The following is a 12181-nucleotide window of genomic DNA, read 5'->3' on the forward strand; positions in this document are numbered from 1 at the left end:
TGGTTGCGGCAATGGACGTAGTCCCTTTTGCCCGAATTCATCTAAGACCACTGCAACTGTGCATGCTCAAACAGTGGAATGGGGACTATGCAGATTTGTCTCCTCAAATACAAATGGACCAGAAAACCAGAGACTCCCTTCTCTGGTGGTTGTCTCAGGATCACGTGTCTCAGGGAATGAGTTTCCGTAGACCGGAGTGGATCATTGTCACGACCGATGCCAGTCTGTTAGGCTGGGGTGCGGTCTGGGACTCCCTGAAAGCTCAGGGTCTATGGTCTCGGGAAGAATCTCTTCTCCTGATAAACATTTTGGAACTGAGAGCGATATTCAATACGCTCCAGGCATGGCCTCAACTAGCGGAGGCCAAATTCATCAGATTTCAGTCGGAGAACATCACGACTGTAGCGTACATCAATCATCAGGGAGGAACAAAGAGTTCCCTAGCGATGGAGGAAGTAACCAAGATCATCAAATGGGCGGAGGATCACTCCTGCCATCTATCTGCAATTCACATCCCAGGAGTAGACAACTGGGAGGCGGATTATCTGAGTCGTCAGACTTTCCATCCGGGGGAGTGGGAACTCCACCCGGAGGTCTTTGCTCAGCTAACCCAGCTATGGGGCATTCCAGAATTGGATCTGATGGCGTCCCGTCAGAACACCAAACTTCCCCTTTACGGATCCAGGTCCAGGGATCCCAAGGCGGCATTGATAGATGCTTTAGTAGCGCCTTGGTCATTTAGTCTAGCTTATGTCTTTCCACCGTTTCCTCTCCTCCCTCGGCTAGTAGCCAGAATCAAACAGGAGAAGGCTTCGGTAATTCTGATAGCGCCTGCGTGGCCACGCAGGACTTGGTATGCAGATTTAGTGGACATGTCATTGGCTCCACCATGGAAACTGCCATCGAGGCAGGATCTTCTAATTCAAGGTCCATTCAAGCATCCAAATCTAGTTTCTCTGCAACTGACTGCTTGGAGATTGAACGCTTAATTCTAGCTAAGCGTGGGTTCTCTGAATCAGTTATAGATACTTTGATCTAGAAAGCCTGTCACCAGGAAAATTTACCATAAGATATGGCGGAAATATCTTTGTTGGTGTGAATCCAAGGGTTACTCGTGGAGTAGAATTAGGATTCCAAGGATATTGTCTTTTCTCCAAGAAGGATTGGAGAAAGGATTGTCAGCTAGTTCCTTAAAGGGACAGATATCTGCTCTGTCTATCCTGTTACACAAGCGTCTGGCAGCTGTACCAGACGTTCAGGCGTTTGCGCAGGCCCTAGTTAGAGTCAAGCCTGTCTACAGACCTGTGGCTCCTCCATGGAGTCTAAATTTAGTTCTTTCAGTTCTTCAAGGGGTTCCGTTTGAACCTTTGCATTCCATAGATATTAAGTTATTATCTTGGAAAGTTTTGTTTTTGGTAGCTATTTCTTCTGCTCGAAGAGTTTCTGAATTGTCTGCTTTGCAGTGTAATTCACCCTATCTGGTGTTCCATACAGATAAGGTTGTTTTGCGAACCAAACCTGGTTTCCTTCCAAAAGTGGTTTCTAATAAGAATATTAACCAGGAAATCATTGTTCCTTCTCTGTGCCCTAATCCAGTTTCTAAAAAGGAACGACTGTTACACAATCTTGATGTGGTTCGTGCTTTAAAATTCTATTTAAAAGCAACTAAAGATTTCAGACAAACATCATCCTTGTTTGTTGTCTATTCTGGTAAGAGGAGAGGTCAGAAAGCGACTGCTACCTCTCTTTCCTTCTGGCTGAAAAGCATCATCCGACTGGCTTATGAGACTGCTGGACAGCAGCCTCCTGAACTAATTACAGCTCATTCCACCAGAGCTGTGGCTTCCACATGGGCTTTCAAGAATGAGGCTTCTGTTGAACAGATTTGTAAGGCAGCGACTTGGTCTTCACTGCATACATTTGCCAAATTTTACAAATTCGATACTTTTGCTTCTTCGGAGGCTATTTTTAGGAGAAAGGTTTTGCAAGCAGTGGTGCCTTCCGTTTAGGTTACCTGACTTGTTCCCTCCCTTCATCCGTGTCCTAAAGCTTTGGTATTGGTATCCCACAAGTAAGAATGAATCCGTGGACTGGATACACCATGTAAGAGAAAACAGAATTTATGCTTACCTGATAAATTACTTTCTCTTACGGTGTATCCAGTCCACGGCCCGCCCTGGCAATTAAGTCAGGTTCAAATTTATTTTAGTAAAACTACAGTCACCACTGCACTTTTCTCCTAACCGTCGGTCGAATGACTGGGGGGACGGAGCCTGAGGGAAGCTATATGGACAGCTCTGCTGTGTGCTCTCTTTGCCACTTCCTGTAGGGATTGAGAATATCCCACAAGTAAGGATGAATCCGTGGACTGGATAAACCGTAAGAGAAAGTAATTTATCAGGTAAGCATAAATTCTGTTTTTAAAATCCGGTGCAATGTCAATTTTCATGAATGAAAGTGACCCTGTTTTTAATAGTTTTTTAAAAACCGGGCACTTTCACATGAAAATTGACATTCACTTTAACTCAATATTAAACTTGATATTATTAAACATTGTTCAGAAAGAGAACACAATTATAAACAACTTTCCAATTCACATCCATTATCTAAATATGCACACTCTTTTTATATGCACACTGTCTGAGGCACCAGCCCCTACTGAGCATGTGCAAGATTTACAGATTATACTTATGCATTTTTTGATTGGCCAACGGCTGTCACATGATGCAGTGGGAAGGAAAATAAAACTAACTTTTTTAATTTGTCAGAACAAAATCTACTTCTCATGTGAAATTCAAACTAAGTGTCTTTACATTGCCTAATTATTATGCATTTATTGATTATATTATACTGTGTTTATTGGTCCTTTAAAGATCATTAGTGATAAAGCAGATAGGGATCTGTGTACCACTCTTTGTGACTGTACCTTTCAAGTCAGTCATCTGTACATCACTATGGGCTTGATTTATCAAGCCGTTCGCCCTCTTACGACTGCAGGTTCTCACAAGAGAACCTGCAGTCAGTATTTATCAAGCAGCGGTCATCAGACACAAGAGAACCTGCAGTCAGTATTTATCAAGCAGTGGTCATCAGACACAATAGAACCTGCAGTCAGTATTTATCAAACAGCGGTCATCAGACACAAGAGAACCTGCAGTCAGTATTTATCAAGCAGTGGTCATCAGACACAATAGAACCTGCAGTCAGTATTTATCAAGCAGCGGTCATCAGACACAAGAGAACCTGCAGTCAGTATTTATCAAGAAGCGGTCATCAGACACAAGAAAACCTGCTGTCAGTATTTATCAAGAAGCGGTCATCAGACACAAGAGAATCTGCAGTCAGTATTTATCAAGCAGCGGTCATCAGACACAAGAGATCCTGCAGTCAGTATTTATCAAGCAGCGGTCATCAGACACAAGAGAACCTGCAGTCAGTATTTATCAAGCAGCGGTCATCAGACACAAGAGAACCTGCAGTCAGTATTTATCAAGCAGCGGTCATCAGACACAAGAGAACCTGCAGTCAGTATTTATCAAGCAGCGGTCATCAGACACAAGAGAACCTGCAGTCAGTATTTATCAAGCAGCTGTCATCAGACACAAGAGAACCTGCAGTCAGTATTTATCAAGCAGCGCTAATCAGACACAAGAGAACCAGCAGTCAGTATTTATCAAGCAGCGGTCATCAGACACAAGAGAACCTGCAGTCAGTATTTATCAAGCAGCGCTAATCAGACACAAGAGAACCAGCAGTCAGTATTTATCAAGCAGCAGTCATCAGACACAAGAGAACCTGCAGTCAGTATTTAGCAGCGAGCGGTCATCAGACACAAGAGAACCTGCAGTCAGTATTTAGCAGCGAGCGGTCATCAGACACAAGAGAACCTGCAGTCTGTATTTATCAAGCAGTGGTCATCAGACACAAGAGAACCTGCAGTCTGTATTTATCAAGCAGCGGTCATCAGACACAAGAGAACCTGCAGTCTGTATTTATCAAGCAGTGGTCATCAGACAGAAGAGAACCTGCAGTCAGTATTTATCAAGCAGCAGTCATGAGACACAAGAGAACCTGCAGTCAGTATTTATCAAGCAGTGGTCATCAGACACAAGAGAACCTGCAGTCAGTATTTAATAAGCAGCGGTCACCGGACACAAGAGAACCTGTAGTCAGTATTTATCAAGCAGAGGTCATCAGACACAAGAGAACCTGCAGTCAGTATTTATCAAGCAGAGGTCATCAGACACAAGAGAACCTGCAGTCAGTATTTATCAAGCAGAGGTCATCAGACACAAGAGAACCTGCAGTCAGTATTTATCAAGCAGAGGTCATCAGACAGAAGAGAACCTGCAGTCAGTATTTATCAAGCAGCGGTCATCAGACACAAGAGAACCTGCAGTCAGTATTTATCAAGCAGCAGTCATCAGACACAAGAGAACCAGCAGTCAGTATTTATCAAGCAGCTGTCATTATACACAAGAGAACCTGCAGTCAGTATTTATCAAGCAGCTGTCATTATACACAAGAGAACCTGCAGTCAGTATTTATCAAGCAGCGGTCATCAGACACAAGAGAACCTGCAGTCAGTATTTATCAAGCAGCTGTCATTATACACAAGAGAACCTGCAGTCAGTATTTATCAAGCCGCGGTCATCAGACACAAGAGAACCTGCAGTCAGTATTTATCAAGCAGCTGTCATTATACACAAGAGAACCTGCAGTCAGTATTTATCAAGCAGCTGTCATTATACACAAGAGAACCTGCAGTCAGTATTTATCAAGCCGCGGTCATCAGACACAAGAGAACCTGCAGTCAGTATTTATCAAGCAGCGGTCATCAGACACAAGAGAACCTGCAGTCAGTATTTATCAAGCAGCTGTCATTATACACAAGAGAACCTGCAGTCAGTATTTATCAAGCAGCGGTCATCAGACACAAGAGAACATGCAGTCAGTATTTATCAAGCAGCGGTCATCAGACACAAGAGAACCTGCAGTCAGTATTTATCAAGCAGCGGTCATCAGACACAAGAGAACCTGCAGTCTGTATTTATCAAGCAGCTGTCATTATACACAAGAGAACCTGCAGTCAGTATTTATCAAGCAGCGGTCATCAGACACAAGAGAACCTGTAGCCAGTATTTAACAAGCAGCGGTCATCAGACACAAGAGAACATGCAGTCAGTATTTATCAAGCAGCGGTCATCAGAAACAAGAGAACCTGCAGTCAGTATTTATCAAGCAGCGGTCATCAGACACAAGAGAACATGCAGTCAGTATTTATCAAGCAGCGGTCATCAGACACAAGAGAACCTGCAGTCAGTATTTATCAAGCAGCGGTCATCAGACACAAGAGAACCTGCAGTCAGTATTTATCAAGCAGTGGTCATCAGACACAAAAGAACCTGCAGTCAGTATTTATCAAGCAGCGGCTATCAGACACAATAGAACCTGCAGTCAGTATTTATCAAGCAGCTGTCATCAGACACAAGAGAACCTGCAGTCAGTATTTATCAAGCAGCAGTCATCAGACACAAGAGAATCTGCAGTCAGTATTTATCAAACAGCTGTGATCAGACACAAGAGAACCTGCAGTCAGTATTTATCAAGCAGCGGTCATCAGACACAAGAGAACCTGCAGTCAGTATTTATCAAGCAGCAGTCATCAGACTGCTGCTTCCTAACCTGTTCTCCATCTCTTAGGTGGATAATTTCAATATCCCCAGTCTGGTCCAACCGGGGAGGTTGACAGACAATCATGCGCAGGTAGGGGCGCGGTGTTGCCCATTTGCGCTCGCGTGCAATGCTGAATTTCCGGCAGCGGATTGCTGCCCGCCACAGGCGGACAGGGGCAAATATGTATGCTCCTGTCTGCCCTAGCTTGATAAATCAAGCCCTATATGTTCTATGTGTTATTCTACTGGCTATGTATTGATTCCTTATGTTTATGCATATTTCGTAAGAAAAATAATTAAAAGAAAAACAAAATTGTTTTGCAAAACACATATTTAAAAAAAAAAAATTGTGTTGAAATTGTGCAGAAATCTATAATACGAAATTAAAAGCATATTGTTTCCCACCCTCTGCTAGTGGCTGAACATGGCCGTTCAATGGGTGCAGTTAAAATTTCTCTATCAGGTCTGGTATATTCTCTAATCATTTACCCCCTGCAGTTCTCACTGTTTTTTTCTCACAAACTAAAACATGTATAAAACACGTATTACTTAATAGAAAATCACATGTATATGTAAATAGAGGCAATTATAAGATACTATACGCTGACAGCAGAGTAATCTGATTTGTATTGGTTGCAGAGTTTAATTTTTATAGTGTTTACCCTTTCAAGCAAGCTCCATTACTTTCTATGGGAAACATCTTTCAGGGGCAGTCCCTGTGTCAGTGTGAAAAACCACATCTGACCCAGCAAAGTTTTTAGAATCCTAAGTATTGGACTTCTATATACAGAGATAGAGATAACATGAGGAATCATGTGAGTGTATAGAATGTTATAAGATAGGGAGGAGGTCTGTGGTTTCAAAGAACGAAATGGGCTATTTCATAAAAAATAAAGCTGAAGGAGCAATTTCAAATACATTTATACCTTGTTGCTGCTATAATAAGTCATTGGGAACACATTTTACTGTACACTGTCCCTTTAATCAAATGACAATGACACTGTTATGTGCAGCTGTCGTATTACTCCCTTATTTCATTCTGTTTAAATTGTAGGTTTGTTACCGGCTGGTTCAGTCCATATCACAGGAAGAAAAGAATCATTCATCCCATCATGGTGAATCAGATCCAGCCAGATGCCGTCAGGTGGGGAAACTGTAGATTAAGAAATCTATATACTTATGTCAGTTAGGCTGAAGGCTTACAACATAGTAACCTGATTTGTCGTATACAGAAACTTAGGTTTGTTACAGCAGTTACTGTCTGAATGTGTTCTCATAGCCAGTCAGTTCCCAGCAGACATTTGTCTGTTTTGTTTTAAAACAAATGCAAATATGGATTTTTACAAGAAGAATTCTGTCTCTGAAAAGACCCAGTTGACACTGGCGGTGGCCATATTTGTTTTCTGTTTTAAAACAAAACAGACAAATACACCTCTAGTTCCCAGATTTACTCAGAGGTGTAAGTATTGCCTGATCTGAGAGGATGACATCTAATGTCTTTCAAAAATTACGTTTGAATCTTCCAATATTGTAATTTAATTCATTTTTTCTTTATGTTCTTATAATATTAAATATGCAACCTAACAATCATCTGTAAATTATAATCTATTTGATGTTTAAATGTATACTCACTATAGCTGACCTTAATCAATAGTATGGACTTGCAAGAACTCCGTCTTGTACTATGATGGTGCCGTGTTCCTGTGCTTGTATCCATCCTGACCACTTCTGTGCCTTCTGAGGTAGGTAGGGTTAAATTAAAACAAAACGTAGAGGTGTGGTATATACAAAAGGCAATGTAGAATCAAAGTAGAAATCAGGAGCACCGGCAGCAGGTAGTTTAAAAATTAAACATTTATTTTTACACCTTAGTGTTGGTAAAATATTCCAAATGCTTGGCACAAACAATGGAAATGAAGATTAGGATAGTCTGTTGACAACAACCTTACATGTTTCAGCTCCAAGAGCCGTCCTCATAAGCTGCTGTCTGACTTAATAAAATTAACATATTTAAAAGCAGCAGACAAATCCTATTGGTTACAACTTGATTAGTAAACTAGTAACACTTGTAAACCTACTATATAACTTGCTAGTGTTTAACCCTTAAGCTCCCTTTTTACAGAGTGCAACAATTAAGTATAAACTTTGTACTTCAGTGCCCTTTTATACACAGAAGGTTAATAAAGAGTAAGGATATAAAGACAATTTTACAATCCCTTCTATCAGTTAACAAATCATTTGAAACCATTTATAACTGTTTATACCAATTCTTCCTAACATAGGGGATTGACCTATTACTGTGTATAAATAATAGTAGCTTTTTATTTTGCATCTTTACTTTTTTATTTTTTATTTTATTTTTTTATTTTTTTACTTTTTTACATCTTCCTGTACTATTCACAGCACATAATCAATTAAGGAAACTTCTTTTTCATGCTACCACTATAGACTAAGGTACTAGGAACTATGTTTTGAATCCTGTGATACATGTGTAGATACTCATTATTTATCTTATCAAACTTGTCCTTTGATAGGTACCCACAATTTCTACAAATGTGTGTATACATTCTCTATGATTAATTTAATTTAATTAGTTTTATGGAGTAACCTAAAGTATGTATGTAGTATAGTGAAAGCCTGCCATGCACTTATATCCTGATTATTGTCGTGCAAGGTAATTGTAGATGATGATCTGTAACTAGTCTTAACTGTCATTGCCAAAAATTCATGAGGTCATAGTCAGAGTTAAAACCATTAGGGACCCTAGTTTTTAACTTAAAAATCCAAAATACTTCCTGTCTACCCAGGATTGTCTCTCTATCCCCACCATTTCTGGGGGGCAGTATCCTTTCTATAGCAGTCCAGAGAAAACTGCTAGTGTCTTTATTATGGACTGTGACAAAATGTTGTACCAAAGGTGTACTAGCTTTCCCTATTTTTATGGAGGAAAGGTGCTCCCTTATTCTGGATCTCACCTCCCTAATTGTGAGACCTACATACTGTTTCTGACACTCTGTACACGTAATCAAATAAATGATAAACGTGGACCTACAGTTCATGCACATACGTTTTTGGTACTCTTGTCCAGTATGGGTTGAGATGAAACTTGTCCCTGTGTCTACTTTTGCACAGGCTACACAGTTCATGTAATGACATTTATACATGCCTCTTGATGTCAACCATGATGAATCTTGTGTCAGTTCCTTGCTAGGTAATTTCGTGGGGGATACCATATTTCCTATGCTCATATTCTTTTTGTATGCAAATCTGCAATCCTTAATATTGATGTCTGCTAAGCCATCGTCTGCTCTTAATAAGGGGAGATGTTTTCTAATTATATTACAGATATTAGAATATTGACTACTATATGTTGTTATAAACAGTAAATCTTTAGATTCATCTCTCTTTTTTGCATCTCTTCTCCCCTTACCAAGAAGATCCTTGCGATCCAGTTTCATTACTGACTGCTTGGCTGATTCTATCAACTTTTTCTGATAACCCCTCTGTTCTAGCCTTTCTGTTAGTAAATTGGATTGTTCATGATAGCTGTTATCATCTGAACAATTTCGTTTCAATCGTGTATACTGACCTTTTGCTATCCCTTTGAATGTACTTGTTGGATGGCAACTGGCTGCATGTAGCAATGTATTTCCTGATATGGGCTTTCTGTAAACTGTAGATCTAACAAGTTCCCCATTACTTCCACTAAGTGTGACATCAAGATAATTGATCTGCTTCCTATCAAATTCCAAAGTGAATTTCAAACCTACATCATTAGTATTTAAACCTCCTACAAATTTTTTCATTGTTTCATGATCGCCTTGCCAAATGAAGAGCAGATCATCTATGAAGCGTTTGTATACAACTATGTTATCTCTGAAAGGGTTCCCATCTCCAAATATGCTGCACCGCTCCCACCAACCTAAAAATAGGTTGGCATATGAGGGCGCAAATTTTGCCCCCATAGCGGTGCCGCATACCTGAAGATAGAAAACCCCCTCAAATGAAAAATAGTTGTGTTTCAGAAGAAAATCTGTGACTCTCACTACAAACTCACAATACTCTGGATTACTACCATAATATTTTCTCATGAAAAAAGCTATCGCTTGTAATCCTCTTGCATGTGGTATTGAAGAGTAGAGTGATTGGACATCTACTGTTAACCAAGTAAACTTATCATTCCACTCTATATCTGAAACTATTTGCAATATATGCTTTGTGTCCTTTACATGGCTCCAGAGATCAAGCACCATTGGCTGTAAGATCTTATCTAGCCATTCTGACAGGTGTTCTGAAAAAGACCCTATTCCACTTACTATAGGCCTTCCTATCACATTCTCTGTACTCTTATGTACTTTAGGAAGATGGTTAAAGGTCGGTATTTTGGGGTTGGTAATCACTAAGTAATCACTAGTGTCTTTTTCAATGAAACCTAGTTCCACACCATCATCTACTAAGTCTTGTAACTTTTTGTTAAAGATATTAGTTGGATCATTAGTTAATGTTCTATAATTCAATGGGTTATTCAACTGCCTAAGAGCTTCATTAACAAAATCATCTCTATTCTGAACCACAACTGAGCCCCCCTTATCTGCGGCACGTATTACCAGATCTTTATTCTGTGCCAATTTCTTCAGTATTTCCTTTTCATTATATGTTAGATTGTATTTGGTATTAGTCTGAGTATAGTATAGATTAGTAAGATCTTCTTCTACTCTGTTTTGGAATTTTTCTATTATATTCCCTCTACTCTGTAACGGGTAGAAGGTAGAACTTTTCTTGAATTTGGGGGTACATATAGCCGATTCAGAAATGGACCCATCCCCGACACTTTCTTCTGCTAAAGTTTCCAATGTATTTAAGTCACAAAGATGCTGGAAATCTATTCCACTTGTATCCCTGCCAGTCTTAAAGCTAGGCTGAACAACCATGCTCTCTTGTGGCTGGAATTCATTGGAAGAGTGTTTATTCACAGAAAAATGCTTCTTTAAAGTTAATCTTCTGATCAATTTATTTACGTCCAATAATGTATTAAACAAATTGAATGAACTAGTGGGGACAAACCCCAAACCTAAACCCAACAATTTTAATTCCACATCATTCAGGGTGTAAGCAGACAGATTTATTACATTATTGATTGGAAATGTATTGGTGACATTTGCTATTGGTAGCGTGTTTGTCTCTGTTGTGTTCTGAGTGAGTACCTCCCTCTTGTTGATCCTCTGTTGCCTCGCCCCCCCCCGTCTGGTTTTGGCTGGGGGATACAAAAAACCTGGTTCATTTCTGATCTCTCAATGGTGTCTGGATTGCTAATTAGATTACCTCCACTAGGTGTCTGATCTGGTGCTGGGGTACTATACTTAGATTTTGAGCCCTTCTGGGTGTTTTTTAATATAGACACCGGCTGTTGTATAAGTACTTTAGGTGTAACTACCTGTGGCTGTGAGTTTTCTTTAGGTGTAGCTAAATGTTGACTGTAATTTACTTGTCCCATTTGTTGTTGATTATAGTGGTAACTACTCATATCTTGACTGTTCTGTACAATGTGATCTGTGTCTTCTTCTCCCCCAGAACAAGAGCTGTCCCCTGTCCCTTCTGTTTCACTATCAGAGAATTGAATTCGCCTTCCACTTCTACCTCTCCCCCTGTTCCTACGACCTCTACCTCTATTGCCAAAGTTGTTCCTTAGATTGAAATCTCGTCTGGTCTGAAACCTCTCTTTTCTATTCCAAATATATACCATGTTATTTGTATAATCTGACTGATCTCTCACAAATTTGGAATGCTTCCTGTCTAGCAATACTTTTTTGGCTTCAGCCACAACATCTTGCAGGGTTTGGTCAAATACAGAATGGCTAGATAAGATCTTACAGCCAATGGTGCTTGATCTCTGGAGCCATGTAAAGGACACAAAGCATATATTGCAAATAGTTTCAGATATAGAGTGGAATGATAAGTTTACTTGGTTAACAGTAGATGTCCAATCACTCTACTCTTCAATACCACATGCAAGAGGATTACAAGCGATAGCTTTTTTCATGAGAAAATATTATGGTAGTAATCCAGAGTATTGTGAGTTTGTAGTGAGAGTCACAGATTTTCTTCTGAAACACAACTATTTTTCATTTGAGGGGGTTTTCTATCTTCAGGTATGCGGCACCGCTATGGGGGCAAAATTTGCGCCCTCATATGCCAACCTATTTTTAGGTTGGTGGGAGCGGTGCAGCATATTTGGAGATGGGAACCCTTTCAGAGATAACATAGTTGTATACAAACGCTTCATAGATGATCTGCTCTTCATTTGGCAAGGCGATCATGAAACAATGAAAAAATTTGTAGGAGGTTTAAATACTAATGATGTAGGTTTGAAATTCACTTTGGAATTTGATAGGAAGCAGATCAATTATCTTGATGTCACACTTAGTGGAAGTAATGGGGAACTTGTTAGATCTACAGTTTACAGAAAGCCCATATCAGGAAATACATTGCTACATGCAGCCAGTTGC

General features: G+C 39.9%; 1 protein-coding gene across 1 annotated transcript in view; it reads left to right on the forward strand.

Annotated features, from left to right (window-relative positions):
- The window catches only part of HEXD (hexosaminidase D), a 93881-nt gene that overhangs the window by 67570 nt on the left and 14130 nt on the right, over nucleotides 1-12181 (forward strand). The window contains exon 12 of the mRNA XM_053709780.1: nucleotides 6730-6819. Within this exon, the coding sequence (XP_053565755.1) occupies nucleotides 6730-6819 (90 nt within the window). The remainder of the gene's footprint in view (nucleotides 1-6729; nucleotides 6820-12181) is intronic.

This window comes from Bombina bombina, chromosome 1 (genome assembly GCF_027579735.1).
Source record: "Bombina bombina isolate aBomBom1 chromosome 1, aBomBom1.pri, whole genome shotgun sequence".
In the NCBI taxonomy this organism is placed as follows: domain Eukaryota; kingdom Metazoa; phylum Chordata; class Amphibia; order Anura; family Bombinatoridae; genus Bombina; species Bombina bombina.